The 21,633-nt window shown below is 37.3% G+C and overlaps 1 protein-coding gene across 1 annotated transcript in view; it reads left to right on the forward strand.

Moving 5' to 3' along the window:
* CSMD1 (CUB and Sushi multiple domains 1) overlaps positions 1-21,633 on the forward strand; it is a 1,273,929-nt gene that overhangs the window by 992,419 nt on the left and 259,877 nt on the right. Inside the window, exon 23 of the mRNA XM_075708500.1 lies at positions 5,564-5,720. Coding sequence (XP_075564615.1) covers positions 5,564-5,720 — 157 coding nt within the window. The remainder of the gene's footprint in view (positions 1-5,563; positions 5,721-21,633) is intronic.

The following is a 21,633-nucleotide window of genomic DNA, read 5'->3' on the forward strand; positions in this document are numbered from 1 at the left end:
AAAGTTAGACTTTGCTGTCTCTTTCATCTGCTACCGACATATTGTCTTTGAATTTTGGTAGTCCTTTAAATTAGTTGATACTACTAGAAACCTCTTCTATGACAACAAATCCTGGAAGTTCATTATGTACGGTGTAAAGAAGTAGTTTCTTTCATCTCTGAAATCAGCATCGTTAGTTGATTAATGAAACATCAAGTTTCATTAAGTACTCCTTTGCTCTAACAATACAGGATTTGATGAATAGTTTTGCATTCAAGTTCTTTAATACCTTCATGATTACGTAAACCTCTATCATATCCCTGCTCAGCCTTCTCCTGTTCAAACTTAGTCTCTGTTTCTAAGGCAGATGCTCCTCAATCATTGCCTGTGTCTGCACTTTCACAGCTCCGCTCTACCCTTCTGCACATGCACAGACCAGAACTATACAGAAGACTCAAGAAATGGATACCACAAGGCACTACTATATAGACAAGCAAAATAGTGTCCTGTATTTTAACATTCTTCAGTCCTCTACAAACTCTCATATTTCAGCACTATATCATCTTTAGCACTAATTTTCAATTTTGTTCTTACACATGTGGAGTGATGTCTTCTCCTTCATACAGGGTCATACATTTGTCTTCAATAATTTATCAGAGCTCACTATTGCATTCCTTTTCCATTTTATTTTTACATTTTTTCAAAGAAATCAGCCTTTTTAATATCAGGAAAAAGGGAAATATCTTACGGATTATAGCACCTAATTTTTCAGCAAGAAGGATGTTCATTCTCAGCTAAAATAATATTTTGTTTTATTTTATTTCCCTAAAATGATTCAGAAATGTTCCTTAACTGTGGTTGCATGCTTCAGTTATAGCCTAGTTTAAGCAAATATATACTATTTACTCTCTTCTCCCTCTTCCCTTTCCTGTCCTGTTTTGTATGGGAAGGAGATCTGAGAATGTGAGACAGAAATAAATTTTCATGTGCTCTGACCAGATCTACAGTCTGAGCAGTTGGGAAATTAAGACACTCTCCAAAGGCTTACCTTACCCACACCTTTGGCAGGGCTGCGGACTTCTGAAGTTTGATTTCCTTCCTATCTGTACCATAAATATAAGCAAAATATGTTATAAACACCAGCCTTCCATCTTGTGTCTCCACAGAAGAAAGCCCCAAGACTGCCGTGCAGGCAACTTGCGAGGGGTGCCCTAAGGCTTAAGAATATTTATAAACCTTGTGCTGAAATACAGGGCATTTTCTCACCTGAATATCTTACTCTGTTTTTGAAGAAAATACGTACATATGTAATGTTGCATTGGGTGCAGGTGCCCCGGTTTTGTTAGTGAGGGGCTGCGGGGCGGCCGCTGTGAGGGGAGGCCGGGGCTGCCCCGTGCCGGACACAGCCGGTTCCAGCCGGTTCCAGCCGGTTCCAACCTACCCAGCGCAGGGCACAGCTGAGCCCCGCAGCCAAGATGGCGGCACCTCAGGGAAAGCGTATTTAGGAAAGGGCAAAACGCTGCTAGGCAGAGTGTGAGAAAGAGGAGTGAGGAAGAAAAGTGTGAGAAACAACCCTGATAACGCCAAGGTCAACCGACCACGAATGTCTTATGAAGTATATAATATCATTAGTCGTTTCAGGTAAGATCATAAAGAATTCCATGAGGATGTAATGAAAAGATTTAGGAATACATCTAGAAAGATGCATAGCTATGTCAGGAAGCTATACAGGAGTTACCTCTGAAACCATAAAAGCAATATTTTAAAAAAATTTCCCTTTGAGATGATTTTATGCCATAAAGATCTCTGCAATTAAGGAAAATTGCAAAGTTTAGTTGTAAGTAATTTCTTTTTACTGTCAGAATGAGAAACTGGAGTTTAAGGAAATGTAGGCAGAATTTCCTTCTCCTTCAGGTGAGCGTCTGTTTTTACATTCCCACAGCAGGTGCTGTAACATTGGCACCATTACTAGAGCATTTTGCCTCATGAATAATCGTAGCACTGTCCTCTTCTCTTGCCTGCATCTTTTAATCCCAGCAGTAGGGCAAGCGCTTCCCTTTTAGTTCCTTACAAATGTTTAGGTGAAATGGGGTGTCCCTGAATGCTTTGGCTACATTTATCCTAGTGCTCCAAACAATGCTGTGATCATTCCCCACTGCCCCCGAGGCCAGCTTCTGCAGTTTGGCTACATCCATAATGTTAAACTTTCTAATCTTACAAAACAAGGTGGCTCACTCAAACTGTCTCTCAGAAAGAGTCCCTGGCCTATGCAGCTCCTGGACTAATGCTTTCTCAGGAAAGATTTGTGAGGGTGTTAGTAAGTCTTCATTAAATGTGTGCCAAGGAGGTACTGACAATAAATACTGTGTAGACGGTCGAGTTGTGGTGATTGGACTCCTACTCTGGCACTGTTTACTTGCTTTGAAAATACAAACCACCTTCAGCTGTATATATTCAGCTAGGTTTACTGTTGGCACAAGTGGGAATATTGAGGCTGGATAGAGAGCACAGGGAATAACATAATATGCAAGGGTATTTCTGATATCAGTAAGACCGTGTGCATGAGGAAGGGTCAAAACTAATGTTTTCAAGGAGAATACATGCAGGTTAATGAGTATAAGTCATAGGCAAAGCTTTCTGTAGCTGTGGCAAAGTTTGAACTTGAATTAGTGGGAAAGAAATCTGAACTCAAGTAAAGAAATAGAAACAGAATCACCGTATAGAGGCATATGGCAAAATTGAGTACCTGGATTATCTGTTTATTTTAAAGTTTATCCTTTCTGATTCACTAACAGTTCAGCTTCCCAATCTCCCTGCTTTAACTACCACTTGAAATTTCATAATTCTTTAAATTGGCTACTTACGGTGAAATCTTTATAATGCAATCACTGTGAATTTCTTAGAGGTAAGAGGAAAACCAGAATGTAATTTCATGTCTTTCATCTATTTGGCCAAGTAGACCTTCCTTTTTTCTTCATGACAGATAAAATAGTAATTGTAGTATGTGAATTGTATTTCAGACAGGTTCTCCTGAATGAGTTAAACATGCACTATATGTGAGTTAGTAGTGGTAATGTCTGGACTAGTGTATTAAAGGTACTCTCTGGCTCTGGACACAGTCACATATGACAGAACACAATGGTTGCACACAAGCCGCCTATTGGGAATAGTCCTTGGCCCACACTAATTACCAAACCATGACCAAGAGTTGTTAGGAAAAATGCTTTTTCTTTCCCAGGGATGGTTCAAACAAGTTATCAGTATAGAAGATGGGGGTTCAGTGCTTATATTTGTTCACTAACACTGTTTCAATTACTAGAGTAGACATGTACCTACTTACGTCTGTAAACAACAGCTGGACAAGTGTCACCAGTTAAAAATTGTCACAGCTTTTTTTACAGCTGCTTTCACGTGATCCCTCTTACCTTTATTTCATAAAATAATGTTTTCATTTGTGTCTGGGTTCATCCTGAGAGATACTATTGTTTAACTTGCTCATCCTCAGGTAGGAAGAGTATCAGTAGCAGTGAGGTAGAACACTGTTGGAATAGGATGTCTAAGGGACAATTATAGTAATTAGCTGTTGTTTGGGGTTTTGTTTAAAGATGAATAAAAATCACTTTTTTTGACATAGATAGCATTTTTATTAATGACAATTAAAAATAGATCATTCCATTCAAAGTAGTATCTCTCAAACCAAGTAAAATATATCTGTGCTTTTTGCATAATATGTATAAGAATGTTAGTAAAAATAAATCTTATGCTGAATGAATGCTTATTTATTTTGTATAATAGATTTCCAGCTCTGATAAATAAAGTGTAATCAGTCCATGAAAGTGATCTGTAGTTCTGGCCCAGGACAATGGTAAAAGCTTGGAAGCATTTTTTCAGATACTCTTAGCACAGCTTAAAGTCACATTTCTGCCAAGACGTAGACATTAAGTATGTGTTACTGCTCGCACGAAGCTTAAATACAATTGATTTTGTCTTCCAATAGCTCATCAGTGTGCCGTGATACAAGACAATCTTTGCCTTAGTAATAAGGACAGAATGTACTGTTCTATCTGTGGCTAGCATAATTTCTTTTAGGGAAGATAATTATTCATATCTGTGTATGTTTATTAAACTAAATTTATGTTTTTATCTTAAAAAAATCTTTATGCACATTGTTTTTATTATTTTATTTTATTAATGTTGGCACTTGAGATGAATGAGGTACTTTCAAGACATTCACCTATATTGATGCTATGCTGCTATTTTCTCCCCTGAGAAAGTAGCTCTGTTTTTAACTGTTGCTCATCGTCCATAAAAGTAGTTGCAGTGGTCTGTCCTCTCAAAAGATGCATTTCTAAATTTCATTAATAGATCTAACTGGACATTCAAATAGGAAGAAGTATCTGTGACTTAGACGTAGCAATTTAGATTGTTAAATGGGTCACTGCCTGCTGCTGGCTGGAATCAGTATAAATCCTCACTGTACCACAAGGTCTGCGAATGGACAGAAGATCATCCAGAGCTTAAGATATTTACTGTAATTGTAGCTTTTGCACTAGTTATCTACAGTCACTCTAGGACATATGAGATCAGGGTAAATTACCTTTTACTTCATATTAGAAAACAGCTGTTCAGATTCATTACTTGCTTTTGTATAAGCATCAACATGATACATGGTATGTTTTGGAAGTATGAAACACACTTCATATTTGCCTCTTTTTCCATGACAAAGTACAGGTGATTTATTTAATTTAAAGAAGGAATTCACTTTTTAAAATTCATCTTGAGACAAAAGAACCCCAAAGAAGACTATTTTGGCACTTTATGGCTTTCAAGCTTTTGCAATAAGCAAAAATAATTTTTCACCCTGTAGCCAACATTTTGTACTTGTCCTGTATTGGTGAACAATCAAAAGGACATTCTTATTCATTCTAGTATTTGAAAAATCACAGAGGTTAATTTGTTGATTTTGTTCTCCATTGAAAGTTTTCAATAAAGTAACATGGTAAATAAGAATATCTCTACACTTAGTTTGTAAATAGACTCAGATATCTTTTTGAAGACCTATCTTTCTTTGTTAAAACCTATAGTAAAACAAAAATCACTGCAAGCTCAGAGTCTGAAATAAAAGGTGACATATTGACTTTAATACCTTAGTTCTGTTGTTGATATCTCCATACAGGAGAGAACAGAGTAGGCTGTAAGGGTTTGCCTCTTACAGCCTTACTTCAATGGTGATTTCAAAAATTATACTTCTGTTAGCCTTTGTGAATAATCGTGAAAAATAATTTGAGCTTATGAAACCTCAGAAGATAGAGTTGCATATAAATATTAATATCATTCAAGATAAGCTCACAAAACTGAAAAGGAAAAAAGACTATAAAACCCTTTAAGGGTGACAGAATGTTTTATATATTTCACTGAACTGCATAACCAAGTGGTATGTACCTCACAAATGGAAACACTAACTTTTGGAGAAACTATTGGCATTACATAGCTAACTTCGGAAGTATTCTATAAAGATAAACTAATGTTTTTCAAATATTAAGATTTGATGTCCAGATTCATACTATTATTTTGTTTCTACAAGGTGTATGATGGAAAAGACAGTTCTTCACGCTCTCTGGGAGCCTTCACCAAAAATGACATGATGGGAGTTGTCCTTAATAGCACCTCTAACCATCTGTGGATAGAGTTTAATACCAATGGATCTGATACTGACCAAGGATTTCAGCTCACTTACACAAGTAAGTAGCTCACAAATATGAATTGATTGACTGTTTTGTGGGGAAATGTGTATTTCACAGCTGCAGTGATTTCTCAGAGGATGCTGAAGATAATTTCCTAGAGTGTACTATGGTTAGGAGACTAAATTGTACTTGTTTTCATGGCTGGATAGGTATTACTAACTTAAGAACATTACTAAAAGAAAAACTGTAAACTTCAAAATTTAGAAAGCATTATTATTTTGAAGGCCTAGCAGTGGGGTTTGAAAAAGAGTGACTTGTGACATATGTGGGTTTAATGTATTAGTGTTATACTGTAGGAGAAAACTTATGCAGAGCCAGATTTTAAAAATGGGACATTCAATCCCTGCAGTCAAATTAAAAAAAAAATAAGAGTACAAATGAGAATAAAAAGAATACAGTGTGCCTGGGTGCACACTCTTAACATGTCCTGACTGCTTGTCAGGATCAGAGTGGAGTATGCTGGAAGGAGACCTGAGTGAACAAGTTTTGACAAAGAGTGCACTTGTCCCACAGTTTGCACGTAATTAATTAAAGTAGTTTGGCTGGCAAAACAATGAGTCTTTTTAGGGGGGATAACTTTGGGGATAACTAGTTTGTTTCCAAGACACATAAAGAGTTACTTTGTCCATGTTTCAAGGAATCTCCAAGTTCCCTTTGCCTTCAATATATTGCCTTTTACATCAGCATCCATGAGCTCCTGTTGAATCCTGCAGAGCAGAGCACCACATCATACTGTGGCACAGAAATGGAATCATAGCTCTTTCTAGTACATCTGCTGGTTCCCCTTTGGATCGGAGCCAGCTGTGGAATAAGCAGAAATAATTCACTTTCCCTTCTGTCTTTCTGCTGTGCCTGGTAGATCTGAAATTTTATCATCCTACCTTTAGAGTTTTTTCTTACAGAACCATAAAGGAAAGGAAAGTTTCTCTGGCTGGATGAAATGTATTAAAGTGATTTCTTTTTCTTTTTCTTTTTTTTTTTTTTTTTTAAATCTAAGTAGTATATATTGTTTAATTTTGTTTCAGAACCCAGAAAGAACCACTAGGCAAATCTACTCTGATTTGCCTATAGAGACTGTAGAAGTTTTCCTTTGAAAAAAGGAACAAAACATTTGTTTTAAAAGTAATCTTATTTTAAGGGCTCTGATTTCAAGGGACTTGAATCAGTTCCTTTCAAATCCTGCTACAGTGATCACTTCCACCTACCATTTAGAAATAGCATTTTATTTAAAGACAGAACTTCACTTAATTTCTGCATCCAGTAGCTTGATTTTCTTACACTTCAGTTCTCAATTCTAATAAGATTTGCTCTCCCATACCCAATTTTTCTATGTAAGTTAACATATGATAATTCATGTCTTAAGGCTTTTTTCCCCCGTCTGTTTGATTAGTTTAGAATCTCTGTTTTCTATTCTTCCAAGTATTTTCGCATTTTCTGAAGTATGTAGACAGAATTTGACACAGTCTTCTAACAGCAATCTTAACAATACTGTGTAGAGACAAAACTCATTTTTTGTTGCCAAATATTTAATATATCGTATGTGATCAATTTGCAGCAGTTCATGTTGAAATGTGTGTCTCTAATGACTTTTCCTCCTGCCTGCTCTTACATGAGACAGTCCCCATTTGTAAATAGTCTAATTCCTTACTTATCATATGTAATTTCCTAAATTCAAGATAATACATTTTGAGATAGTGACCACATAACCAGGCAATTTCCATCAACTGTAACAAGAAAACATGTTCTATGTTATTTCCAAACATTTCAGTGTGGGGCTTTTCACCATTTATAAATTGATACAAGCAGAAGATGCTTGCTCTTGGAATGCTTTGAAAATTGGCTGCAGTGCTGACTCCCATTCTTTTTCTGAAGAAGTCCAATCCTAGCAATACATTAAAGATTAGATATACCAGAAATTTGTACTCATTATTTGATGGGATCAGAGTTTTTGGTGCAGTTCCAATGCAGTTACTAAACAAATGCATCCATTGTGCATTTGGTAAATACATCAAACACAAAATGTTATTATCTGTTTGGATTAAGCAAGCTGTAGTTTACAGCTGGAGTTAACTTCCCTGAAAGATTACTCTGCAGTTTATTTATTCATTTTTCAGATTGAAATATAATGCCAGATACTTTAAAATTACTAAAACAAAGGAAAAAGTTAAAAGAGTGTTAAAATATGGTCTCACTGAAGGAAATGAGAAGTATATATGCTGGAGTGAAAGAAATTGAATAATGAATATGAATATCATAAGAATGTTAGAAAGAGCTAGGAGAAGTGATGGTGTAAATCTAGTGGTAAATCAATTCTGGTTATTCCCTATCTGGTTACCGAGTTCTTGCAGCCCACAAGGGATACATCAAGTACCCTTAGTTGGTCTTTATAGTACTTTCATTCCCATTAATGCTATTGAAATTAAGATTAGTGCAGCTTTAAAGATTGAGTTTTAGAACCATTGTGATGTGTTATTAAAAAGACTAACTCAAGAGTTTACTCTTTCAGTTCTGTGCAACTACCTTTCCATCTTTTTTAACATTATGAATTCTGTGGATGATGTTAAATTTACAAATATGACAGAAAAAGCTAACGATCCATGAGAATAGAAATGTGGATAAAGGAACTTTTATTTCTGTTTTCAGAATCTCATTACTGACATAATAAACCAGAATTCTATAAACTCAGAATCTCAGTTGTTTGTATAAATTGTAGATATCAGAATATAAGCAGATATTAAAAGGAAATTTATAAAGGATTCAAGTTCTAATGAGATCTGCTATACAGAAAATTGCTTCAGGGTAAGAACAATACTAAATAGAAGCTAGAAATTATAGTAATTTTATTATTTGATCTAGAACTACAGGTGGGTTTCAAAGAAATGGATTTAGCACAATGGGTAGAGAGATTTTTTTACTGGAAAGGATCGTGAAAAAATCTGTACTCTTTCTCAACTTAACTGTTTTGAGAAACTAAGGAATATTTTGACTGAGGACTAAATGATAGTGATTGTATTTAAGGAAACTGCTTCAGAAAAATGGAGACAATAACATTTTGCTAGTATTTTAGCCTGAGATTGGTGGCGTAAGTATATACACATGAGAGTCAATGAAACAGTAATTTGAGAAATAGCTGAATCTGAGTGTACCACAGAAGAAAAAAGCAAAAGGAACAAAGCAGAAAACTTGTCTACTTCATGTAAAACAAGTTTATAAAAAGCCACTTCCTTAAAACTAGGGTGAAAATGTGTTAGGATGAATAAGGGAAAGTGTTTTCACCTATAGTACCTCTACACTGGTGTCAAAGGGAATGACTCTGAACATTCATATCTCAGTGCTTAGGAAATGAGAACATAAACTTGATGGGACTAAATTTTGTACCTGAGGATGATCTCAGGTTTCAATAGATTATTCCATCTTAAATGTCTTTTATATACCAGTGACATAGGAAGTAAGAGAGTTTTTCAATATGAGATGTTAGTGGATTATTTTAGTCTTAAGAATGAAGCCAAAATTGTAAAATTCTTCCTTTATGTTATTCCTTACTCCTCTCAAACAGAGCTTGCAAAAGTAGCTAAGTTTTTTTTTGTCCCCCTCCCCAATATGTTTTTCTTTTTAACCATCACAGGAAGTATTTGTAAAATCCAAGAAACAAAAAAAGACTTTTAAGATGGCTTTAATTCCCTTAGAGTAGAGGACATCAATAGACATCTGCATATAAAAATATAAGCTCATACATGCTGTAGCCACAACTGACTCATGTGACAGTTACTTTTTTTGGTTGAGAAAATGTCAGTTCTTCTTTCATAATTTAAGTTTTATAATTTGGGGTTGTTTTTTTTTTCCCCCTGTCCAATTAGAACTTTTCTCCCTGAGACACCTCTAGTTTTTCTGGGGAAGAGGTGTAGCCACAGGCATTCCCACAGCTGGACCTGCCTTCCCTGTTCACTGCTCAGAAGATTTGGCCATTCTGGTATAAAGATGCCAGTGCTTTGTTCTGTCATGTCAGTAGTATTTAATGTTAAATTGATTTTCAAATTAAAATGAAATCTTATTGATGCCACACAGTGACAGGCAGTAAAAACAAAACACAGCTGTCTGGTAAAAGTAACAGACTGCAACTTTAAATAAGGAGCTGTGCAGTACAGCGTCTGAATAACAAACAGGCAGTCTCCCTGCAGTGTCTAACCAGTCCCCTACCACAGTCCTGACACAAGAGGAATTTTATCAGTAGCTATTTTCACTCATCATGTGGAGAACTGAACTTACTCTCACTTGTGTCACAAGTGCTTCTTTGCTACTTTTTAATCCTCATTCCTTGAACATAGTCTCACTTTTCTTAGCTATTGGAAAAACAAAAACAGTCCCTCCACACTTTTCATTGTCCTGGTTTTGGCTGGGACAGAGTTAATTTTCTTCCTAGTAGCTGGCATAGTGCTGTGGTTTGGACTTAGGGTGAGAACAATGTTGATAACACACTGATGTTTTAGTTGTTGCTAAGGAGTACTGACACTAGTCAAGGACTTTTCAGCTTCCCATGCTCTGCCAGGTGCACAAGAAACTGGGAGGGGGCGCAGCCAAGACAGTTGATCCAAACTGACCAAAGGGACATTCCATACCATATGACATCATGCTTAGTATAGAAACTGGGGGGAGTTGGTCAGGGGGCGGCGATCGCTGCTCGGGGACTAGCTGGGTGTCAGTTGGCAGGTGGTGGGCAATTATATCACTTGTTTTTTTCTGAGTTTTGCTCCTCTTCTTGTTCTTTTCACCATTTTTTTTAATTTTAATGATTATTATTATTATTTTATTTTATTTTATTTCAATTATTAAACTGTTCGTATCTCAACCCATGAGTTTTCTTACTTTTACCCTTCCTATTCTCTCCCACATTCCACCAGGATGAGGAGGGTGAGTGAACAGCTGTGTGGTGCTTAGTTGCCAGCTAGGGTTAAACCATGACAATCATACATGTCATATATAAATGTTTTGTGACACTCTGACTACTGTGTAATGCTGACTATTCTGCGGTCTGTATGGAGCTGTGCAGATCACAGAGTACGCAGCATTATACTGTACTTCCACAGTGATCACTCTTAACTCCTGTGAAGATAACTTGTACAGTAATTTTACTTGTGTCTTATTGGGTGCATGTAGATGTCAATGCAAAAATTACTTTCACAGTTTCTGTTTGTCAATAGCTGTATCATTGGTTATGTTTTAAAGACATTGCTGTTTTATGTACATATCCAAAAATCATAGAAGGAATGTGAAACACTTAAAACAGTCTTCATATCTCAAAACAAAGGCTGCAACAAGGAAGACAGTCTCTGTGCTTCCTGTTCAAATACTTGTCCGTCCTTATTTTATCAGTACAAGTTCACACACAGTTGAGAAGAAAACACTCTTTCTCTTCACAGTACTGGCTAGAACTCTCAAAACTCATTTCTTCTCATGGTGCCTGAAGATGGGTGTCTATGTTCATGATACTGTCTACCCATGCCCTCAGAAAGTATCCTGGGGTTTTGATGTGTAAGGAACTTTACCACTATGTAGAACTGCTCTTCGGACTCTCAGACCTGAGAGCTTTTACCAAGTTCCTTGCACTGGTGGTTGCCTGTCTGAGATAGCGTGAAATTGCTCTCAGTCCTTATCCAGACATCTACTTTTTTAGGAGCAGCTTATCTAGCCCTCTATGGCAATTTCATGGTTCCTCAGTCCTGTGCAGGATATAATAGAAGCAAAAGCTTCACTTATCTGCAGAATAAGTCTTGGAGTCCATTGTAATGAGTCAGTGGAAGGGTCCATCCAGGAATACTGATGGATGTGATCCGTAGGAATGTGCCTGACTGCACTGGGCCACTCAGCAGTATGTTCTGCCTCACAACAGACTCCTGTGTGTTTCAGAAACATGCAGAACTAGTTACAGACTTTATAAAGTGTGAAAACCATTTTGAGATTTGTGGTATACTCTCTAGCTAGATTTTAACTTTCTGAAGGCCTTTTACTCATCTGTTCCTGATTCACTCCTATAGATTAAATGAAGTTCCATGTTAGTTCCTCAACTAAGTCTTTTATTTGTGTCTTCCATTTCCCTATGATGTGAAATTAGATATTCTCCTGCAGTTCTTTGCTAAGATGGAAATGAGAGCTGGAAAAATTCTCACTAAGGATTTCTCTTTTTGAGAGTGAATGTTATGTAGACTCAGATCTTAACTTAATGTTAACTTCTGCCAATTTTGAATCCATGATCACTTCTTTTACTGAAAGCAGAATTCTGGGTGGCTATCATTTCTGCCAGAAGAGCGGGCAAGATTCAGGCCCTTAGGGCTGTGCTCAACTCCACAGAACTTACATTAAACTCTAGTGTTTCTAAAAGAAAACAGATTTAGGATTATGCATGGATAGATTGATTTTTTTAAAATATAGGTTTAATGTTTTTATTTGCATTTATCATCCTCTATATTTAGCATACATAGTTAGCTGGTCAACAATATTCTTTTCATTAGTCTCAAGATAGGCTTTTCAGTTTAGAGCAAAGAAATTTTGAAATACATTTTTCAGACATGATACACTGGTTCGGCATTCATACTATTCTGTTATTGCTAAAGACTTAGTTCTGATTTTCGGTTTAAGTTCTGTTCTGTTAAGTTAAACATTCTCTACCCCTACATCTTTCAAGGGATAGTGAAAGTTAGTGCATGGAAGGTGAATCTGAATTAGTATAATCTAAATTTATATAAATGGTTTAAACCTGGAAATTAATTTAAGAGAATCCTGAACTGAAATTTTATTTAGTTAATTTCCTATTCTACAGTAGTCAAAAATGTTAAAAGAATGTCAGTGAAAACAATGTTCTGAAACTGCAAACTCAGTCAATTGTTCTAGCACACAAGCAGACTCAAATTCAGAAATATAGTGGCTTTACTTCAGCTGTATAGTGTTAGCTGAGCAGAACAATGCAGTAAGGAAAAGAAGCTCTTGCAGTTTCCTTTCAGTAACTAATTGGTGTATAATATCTGTTCCAAAAAGAACCTTCACACACTGCAGTAAAAATGTAAGACAAAATTAAATGAAAATAAACAAAAGGCAAAAATGATTAAACAAGTATGTCTTAACCTATACATACCTGTATTCACAGGTCATTTTAAGAGCAGTACAATTATGTGACTCACCCCACATTAATGTAAGCTGTATTGCATGCATAGAAAAGACTATTCCAAAAGAAAGTCAAGGTTGCAAAGTCAAGAAATAAAAATTTAATAAATGCCAAAAGAATTGTTTGTTAGAAATTTTAATTTAATTAACTTACGTACAAGAATAATGATACCCCATTTAATAATATTATCACATCATAGTGTCTTCTCTCCTTCACCCCCAAAAGTGTAAACTGCCTTGTGCTTCCAATATATTCAATACTTACATAATCCAGCCACATTCTCAAAGCTATGTTCCTCCTATGCATTGAATTATATATCTGTTAAAGGCAACATGATAAGGGAAGATTTTTTAAACATATTTTTCTGTGAAAATCAAAAGGTTTCATGACGTTAGGGTGAATTGCATTCAGTTTTAAAGCATAGAAAAAAAAAATCCTGAATAATGCATTCTGGATTTTCAGTATAGAAGTCTTTACTAGGGTTTTCCATTGTGGTGAATTTCAAAACATCAGTGGTTTTGCTTTTGCTTTGTTTCTTCTGTTCAGAATGAAACTGAACTTAAGTTTCATAACCTAATTCATTAAATACTTCCTCTGTATGGGTCTACCTCACAGAATAAGTAACATATCAAATTATGCAGTTTAAAAATAATTTCGATAAAATTAGGCTTTAAGGAATTGCTGTTTAAAACCAAAAAGACACAATGGTTACCTGTTTCTGTTTACATGTCATATTTTAGCTTGTTTGTGTGTCATATTTTTTTCCTGCAACCAAAGTTCCCAGTGCCCCAAAATCAAAGAAAAAAAACCCTTATCTTACTAGTAAATGAGCAGAAAACACAAAGATCTCTTTTGCAAACAGAAGGTATTCAGAGAATTTAGATGAAATTAAGCATCATTCCACATCATCATCATCATAGTGTAATCCATATTGTTAGAGCCATACCTTAAAATTTTGAAACTTTTTGGCAAAGAAACAAAATAAGGTATCATGTTATGATCTTTTTTGTAAAAAAAACAACCTACAGATTAATCCAGAAAGCTTATAAATAACAATAATTAAAAAACAACTAACAACCCACCCTGCCAAAAAAAAAAAAAATTCCCCAAACTTTGCATGAACTTAAAATATATTTGTCTTATAACACTGTATAATTAAGGTTGTTTTCCACTTTTCATTAAAAGACTTTTCTAATCATCTATGAAACTGCTGAATTTAACTTTGGTGAACAGAGGTGAATATAAGCATTGTATTAACCTTTTATTTGAAAAGTTATATTATCACATGCTTCGGAGATTAAAATGCTGGCATGGTGATGCTTGTGCCACAGTTTGGCGTTTTGCCCATCTCAGGAAAATCGTCCCAAATTTGTGAAGATATAAATCTTTAGATAGATAGATTTAATGAGAGCAAGTCCTACCCTATGAATGAGCACTCCAAAATATTTTTTCTTTAATGAGCACTCTCAGCAGTCCTGGATTAGGATGGAGGTGAAGAGTTTGTCCATCTGTACTGGATTTGGCTAGGGTGGAGTTAATTTTCTTCAGCTAATGCTGAGCAGTGTTTGCACAGTGTCAGGGCCTTCTCTGTTACTTACTCTGCCACCCCAGCTGGTAGGCTCAGGGTGGGCAAGAGGGTGGGAGCTGACACAGCCGGGACAGCTGAGGGAATTCTATTTCAACAGATTAAGTTTGTTGCCCTAGAATCTAGTAATTTTTTATAACTGAAGATTAACAATAATCTAATTAAAAAAAGGGAACAGATTTTTCAGTCATCAAAACTATGTTTCTAATTATTTAAAATTGTAAGAAAGTTTTTTAAGAATAAAGTTAAAATTATTCTTTCAGAAGTTTATGCATAGTATTAAAATCACCCTGCCAAAAATATGTGTGTATGATATATGAGCTGAATTAGGGATGCATGTAGAGAGTAGACTATTTGGAAGAAAGATAGTTAAAGAACATGAATGCTATAAAGCTGTTTATTTCTATTCTTTCCACTTCCATAAACTTTCTAGGTGGGGACAGTTGCCTAAGACAGAATAATGAAAGGAATACAAGATTTATGTGTTTGTCATTATCTAAGTTGTTCACCACAGTGCATTTAGAACTTGATTTTCAGAGGTGTTGGGCATCAATACCACTAGCCAGAATAACAGGTGCTGTGTGTATGTTGTTCTTCTGTCTGTGTGGGAAAGAATGAGCACAGCTGCAGATGATTGGGGTCTTTAACTTTCAGTCCTGTCTGCACCATAGTTGTTTTTATAAGTTGTACAAATCTTTTTCCATGTTTCAATCCATCCTTTATGTTCATGATGACTTAATGTCATGGTTTCACCCCAACTGCTAGCTAAGCACTGCACAGCTGATTGTTCGCTCCTCCACAGTGGGATGGGGGAGAGAATCAGAAGAGTAAAAGTGAGAAAACTCGTGGGGTAAGATAAAGACAGTTTAATAGGTAAAGCAAAAGCTGCTCACACAAGCAAAGCAAAACAAGGAATCCATTCACTACTTCCCATCGGCAGGCAGGTGTTCAGCGATCTCCAGGAAAGCAGGACCCCATCATGCATAATGGTTACTTGGGAAGACAAATGCCATCACTCCAAACGTCCCCGCCCTTCTTTCTTTTTCCCCCAGCTTTATATGCTGAGCATGATGTCATATGGTATGGAATATCCTTTTGGCCATTTGGGGTCATCTGTGCCAGCTGAGTCCCCTCCCAGCTTCTTGTGTTCCCCCAGCCTACTCGCTGATGGGGTAGCGTGAGAAGCAGAAAAGGCCTTGACTCTGTGTGTTAGCACTGCTCAACAGTAACTAAAACATCCCTGTGTTATGAGCACTGTTTTCAGCACAAATCCAAAACATAACCCCATACTAGCTACTATGAAGAAAATTAACTCTATCCCAGCCAAAACCAGCGCAGTTGATTACTCTAAGTGTGTGCATTCTAGAGAAGACTGTAAGGAAATAAATGCATTTGTAATCACTGAAGCGTTTGGTAGGTGTTAAGCCAAAGTACCTTGCACTAAATAATACAAGAAAAAAAGTATGTGCTCATATCTCTCCTTCTCCCCCCCCCCCCCCCCCCCCCGGAAAAAAAGGTCAGACCAGTGCTCTTGTCACAAGTAACCTACAGAATATTTTAGAGTACTGACTGTATCAGTCATTTCCCCATTGATTATAAAGGGGGTTTAGACATGGAGTGTTCCTGAAGATATCTTTCTATAGACACTTGAAGCTAGAGTTCTTCAACTCACATGGAATCTCACCTTTAATCCCTGCTTCTCTTATATTGAGTATAAATTATAATTAATTATTCATTTGCTTGCTGATTGCAAAGTTTACTTGCATGTTTTCTATATATGCACAGTAATCATCTTGATGCAAGCATATGGATTTGCATACCTATCTTTTGCAAGCATTATTGAAAGTATTTTCTTTCAATAAAATCATCACATACAAAAACTGTCTTGTACTACTTGTTTATATGTATTTAACTTGTTTCTTAAATTTATAATTTTTTTCTGTTGTATGTGTGGCTGTTATAGCTGAAAAGGGGAGAACAGAAATTTTGAATAGGACATATGGACATAAAGAATCTGTTTTGAAATTGGTGGGGAAAGGCCTTAAAAATTTTTCATATATACTTATTACAGAAGAAAATTACAGGAAAGAGTTTCTTTTTCATTTTATGCTCAAAAGACCTGTTACTGACAACACGTATTAACATCACTATTTTACGTTTTACAAGTTTACATAAATTTTCTTACATGTTGCTTATGTCAAGAAAAAGTGCTGAAACTCTTATTAAAAAGTATTATTCATTGAATGACTGTCTCATCAGTATAGTTAAACATAAATTGTCAATAGATTGCAAAGCTTTTGAGAAATTGAAAGTGTACCTCTCAATTTCCAAAGCATATAAAGCAGCAGGTATCATTACTTATTGTGAACTCATTCTGCTGTACAAGCATGTAGAAATATATCAGTTTATTTGAAAAATGTGGCTCCTTTGGCCTCTTTCAGATGACCTGTGTTAGAATGTAAAATATTCAATCACCAGAACATAAACATATTTCAGCCCTCCTTACAAAAACTTTACAGATCCAAGAGAAAGAGGTCTGGAGCTAATTTTGTCCCAGTGCATACAGCTCATGCTTATTTGTCATCCCAGGCTTTTTGAAAGTTCATTCAAGTTTCTGATACCTCACTATAGCCACATTATTCAAACACTTTTCTTTCTGTACACTTTTCTATCATTCTAATTAGGTAGAGGTTTTGTAATTGGCACATTTTCGAGTACATAATACAGACTTTTTTTCTCTACAACTGTAGGTTTCAGTAGCACATAAATGGTTCCAAGACAGAATGAAAATGCCAGGAACTCTCATTCTGAATTGCATTGATTTAATTAAATAGATTATGTTATGGATGTTTAAGATGCAACAACTGCAGAATGAGGATTTGTTGACATTTACATGCATTTAGAAAGCCATTATAGACTCTGAACATTAACTCAAGTACCATTTCATACCTTTAATTACTCTTTGGTAGTTCAAAAATAATTCTGTGTAAAACATATGGATTATGTTTATGAGCTTAAATTACTTGAGATTTGGATAACACAGAAAGAGTTCTTGATGTTTCCAAAGTTTTCATATTACCTTACTTTTTTAATATTAAAACATTTGTTAATATTTCCATGTATGTACTGAAATAGGATTTATATATGTATTTGCCCTTGGTTTTTTTGGAGTCATCCCAAAATATTTTACCACATCACTTTCAGAAGCTGACAATAGATACATAATTTATGAGCTCTGTCTTCCATGGCAAGTAGAAGTGAAAGGACAACATTACCTTTTCTCTGAGCAGGGCCCACCCAGTCTATACTTACAGTATAGTAAGTAATATAATTATTAGAGATTATTAAACACTATCTGGAGTCCCATGGAATGTGCTTTTAATCCTTTAGTGCTTAATATATGAACTTCAAAAACTTTTTTACATTTAGAATAATTAACCCCTCATGGATTGCCTTGTGAAGTTTTTATGGGAATTAGGGGTATTGCTGTTTTAATAGTGTTTCCCCATCTGTAGCAAACAGTAATATTAATTATATGAGTATAAATTTACTCATCTGAGCTGAGATCATTGACAGTGTTGACCTACACCTATATGCTATATATTATGTTTTCAGGACCTGTTCTTCTTTAGATTAGACATCTAAAGTTTTGCAAATACCCCAGCTGGCATTTTGTTTAAAATGTCTTTACAGTTTTGTCTGGTAGGCTTTCTATTTAGAGTTCTGTCGTGGTTTAGTCCCAGCCAGCAACTCAGTACCACGCAGCCGCTCGCTCACTCCCCCTACCCTGATGGGATGGGGGAGAGAATCGGAGGAGTAAGACTGAGAAACTCTCCTGGGTTGAGATAAGAACAGTTTAATAATTGAAATAAAGTAAAATAGTAATAATAACAACAACAATATAATAATAATAGATACCCAGACAGTTCCCGAGCAGCGGTCGCTGCTCCCCGGCCAACCCCCCCCAGTTTATATACTGAGCATGACGTCATATGGTATGGAATAGCCCTTTGGTCAGTTTGGATCAACTATTCTGGCTGTGCCCCCTCCCAGTTTCTTGTGCGCCTGGCAGAGCATGGGAAGCTGAAAAAGTCCTTGACTAGCATAAGCAGTACTCAGCAACAACTAAAAACATCAGCATGTTATCAACATTCTTCTCCTACTAAATCCAAAACACAGCACTATGCCAGTTACTAGGAAGAAAATTAACTCTATCCCAGCCGAAACCAGGACAGGTTCATGATTTTTTGAATTTATAAGAAGAAATTCCCTCCAAATTATCTTCTTTTTTTTTTTTTTTTTTTTTTTTTTTTTTACAGCTTGGTGGCTACAGTATTTCTGTGTTCTCGGATCATATCTGAGGCCAAGGTTCCACGATCATTAAAAATGAATCTGTGCAGCATCAGAACACCCAGCAGTATAAATCTGATCTGAATCTGGCACAAACACATGGCTGAATTCCTATAAAATTAACTAGACCATATAGAAGGAAACTTATGATCATTTTGTGCTTTTATGTCAGTTATATATATGGTTTGGCATAAAGTCAGAATGGCATTGACAAACCATAATCCAACATAAAGGTTGTAAATAAAGTTAATCTGTCAGAAATCGTTGAACAAATTTGCACCATGGGACCACAGTATTAAGGGCTGTGATGTTACATTTATTTTACTGAGGTCAATTATTTCCTGTTTTTCAAAACTGTTCTCTTCCATCTCCATGGGTAAAGTTTTAATTGCCATAGTATACTCGGTGCCAAAGCATGAACAAGGTTTACTAAGCCAGGAAGAAACACAGCCTAATTTCTAATTTCTCCTAATTTGGAGGGTACAAACTTGAAGCTGAACTGTGTCATGAATGCAGATTTGTGAATCCTGCTGATTGTGTTGATTTATTGTGAATGAGTGACTTTACACAGTTTGATTTAGTAGCAGTTTAGAATTTACTTGTGGCAAATCACAGTATTTGATTGTGATATTTTAATAGCACTCAATCATCAGTGATTAACAAAGTGATTAGACAAAATTGATCAAAACAGCAACTTAGATTCAAAGATGGCAATGTTCACTCTGTTACTGCATGGAAGTGCATAAAGGGAAATTTAGCTACACTGAGTTGGGAATGATTCACAGAGAGATCATGTATGCAGGGGATAAGGACGGACTTTTTGTTGAGTCACGAGGTTCCGAATGGCCCCCCTTGCTTTGTAAACTCCTTTTCAGAGAGGAATCTAGGTGCAGCTAGGTCCAGTCTTAGTCTCAGGCTTGGTCAACGGTTTATAGGATGAAGGATAATGCAGCAGTATAAGACTCACTTTGTAATTAAATTATACCTGTACAGAATACTTAAACTGATTTACACATGCATACACACACAGACATGAATGCACATATATATAAAGGTATACCTATTAAAAATTCCCCTCGAGTTCAGTGAAATATGTCAAATTTCTCAATGGGCAAGGGTTGAGCCTCAAGGAGTGAAGGGTTTCAGTGCAGGCTCCACCGTCAGTCTTCAGCGATGGACCTTTGATTTTAGCAAACTGAGAGTTTGCTAGCTCTGAGCAGTGTCCCACTCAAAGGGAGATGCTCGTGCAGCCTGCTGCAGTCCAGGAGAGCTCAAAGGGCCTCACTTAGGACTGCTGTTCATAGGATCATGAGATGATTGGCTTTAGTCATCAGTAAATTCCGATCCGAGCCACAATTTGGGTTGGTAATTGCTGGAATTGCTGGAATGGATCCACCCGAGAGTACTGAGGGAGCTGGCAGAGGAGCTTGCCAAGCCACTTTCCATCATCTATCAGCAGTCCTGGTTAACAGGGGAGGTCCCTGATGACTGGAGGCTTGCCAACATGACGCCCATCTACAAGAAGGGCCGGAAGGAGGACCAGGGAAACTACAGGCCTGTCAGCCTGACCTCAGTGCCGGGAAAGATTATGGAGAGGTTCATATTGAGTGAACTCAACAGGCAAGAGCAGGTCAACCAGGGGATCAGGCCCAGCCAGCATGGGTTCATGAAAGGCAGGTCCTGCTTGACCAACCTGATCCTCTTCTATGACCTGGTGACCTGCCTAGTGAATGAAAGAAAGGCTGTGGATGTTCTACCTGGACTTTAGCAAAGCTTTTGACACTGTCTCCCACAGCATTCTCCTTGGGAAGCTGGCAGCTCATGGCTTAGATGGGCGTAGTCTTTGCTGGATAAAAAACTGGCTGGGTGGCCGAGCCCAGAGAGTAGTTGTAAATGGAGTTAAGTCCAGTTGGCAGCCGGTCACGAGCGGTGTTCCCAGGGCTCTGTTCTGGGGCCAGTTCTGTTTAACATCTTTATTGTTGATCTGGATGAGGGGATTGAGTGCACCCTCAGTAAGTTTGCAGATGACACCAGGCTGGGTGGGAGTGTCGATCTGCTGGAGGGTAAGATGGCCCTGCAGAGGGACCTGGACAGGCTGGACCGATAGGCTGAGGCCAACTGTATGAGGTTTAACAAAGCCAAGTGCCGGGTCCTGCACTTGGGTCACAACAACCCCATGCAACACTACAGGCTTGGGGAAGAGTGGCTGGAAAGCTGCCTGGCTGAAAAGGACCTGGGGGTGTTGGTCGACAGCCGGCTGACCATGAGCCAGCAGTGTGCCCAGGTGGCCAAGAAGGCCAACGTCATCCTGGCTTGTATCAGGAACAGCATGGCCAGCAGGAGCAGGGAGGTGATTGTTCCCCTGTACTCGGCGCTGGTGAGGCCGCACCTGGAATACTGTGTCCAGTTTTGGGCCCCTCACTACAAGAAAGACATTGAGGTGCTGGAGCGTGTCCAGAGAAGGGCAACGAAGCTGGTGAAGGGTCTGGAGCACAGGCCTTATGAGGATCAGCTGAGTGAACTGGGATTGTTTAGTCTGGAGAAGAGGAGGCTGAGGGGAGACCTTATTGCTCTCTACAGCTACCTGAAAGGAGGTTGTAGTGAGGTGGGTGTTGGTCTCTTCTCCCATGTAGTTAGCGATAGGACGAGAGGAAATGGGCTTAAGCTGCGCCAGGGGAGGTTTAGGTTGGAAATTAGGAAAAATTTCTTCACAGAAAGGGTGGTCAAGCATTGGAAGAGGCTGCCCAGAGAGGTGGTGGAGTCACCATCCCTGGAAGTGTTCTAAAAAATGGGTAGATGTGGCACTTCGGGATATGGTT

The sequence above is a fragment of the Pelecanus crispus genome, chromosome 3 (genome assembly GCF_030463565.1).
Source record: "Pelecanus crispus isolate bPelCri1 chromosome 3, bPelCri1.pri, whole genome shotgun sequence".
NCBI classification, from domain to species: Eukaryota; Metazoa; Chordata; class Aves; order Pelecaniformes; family Pelecanidae; genus Pelecanus; species Pelecanus crispus.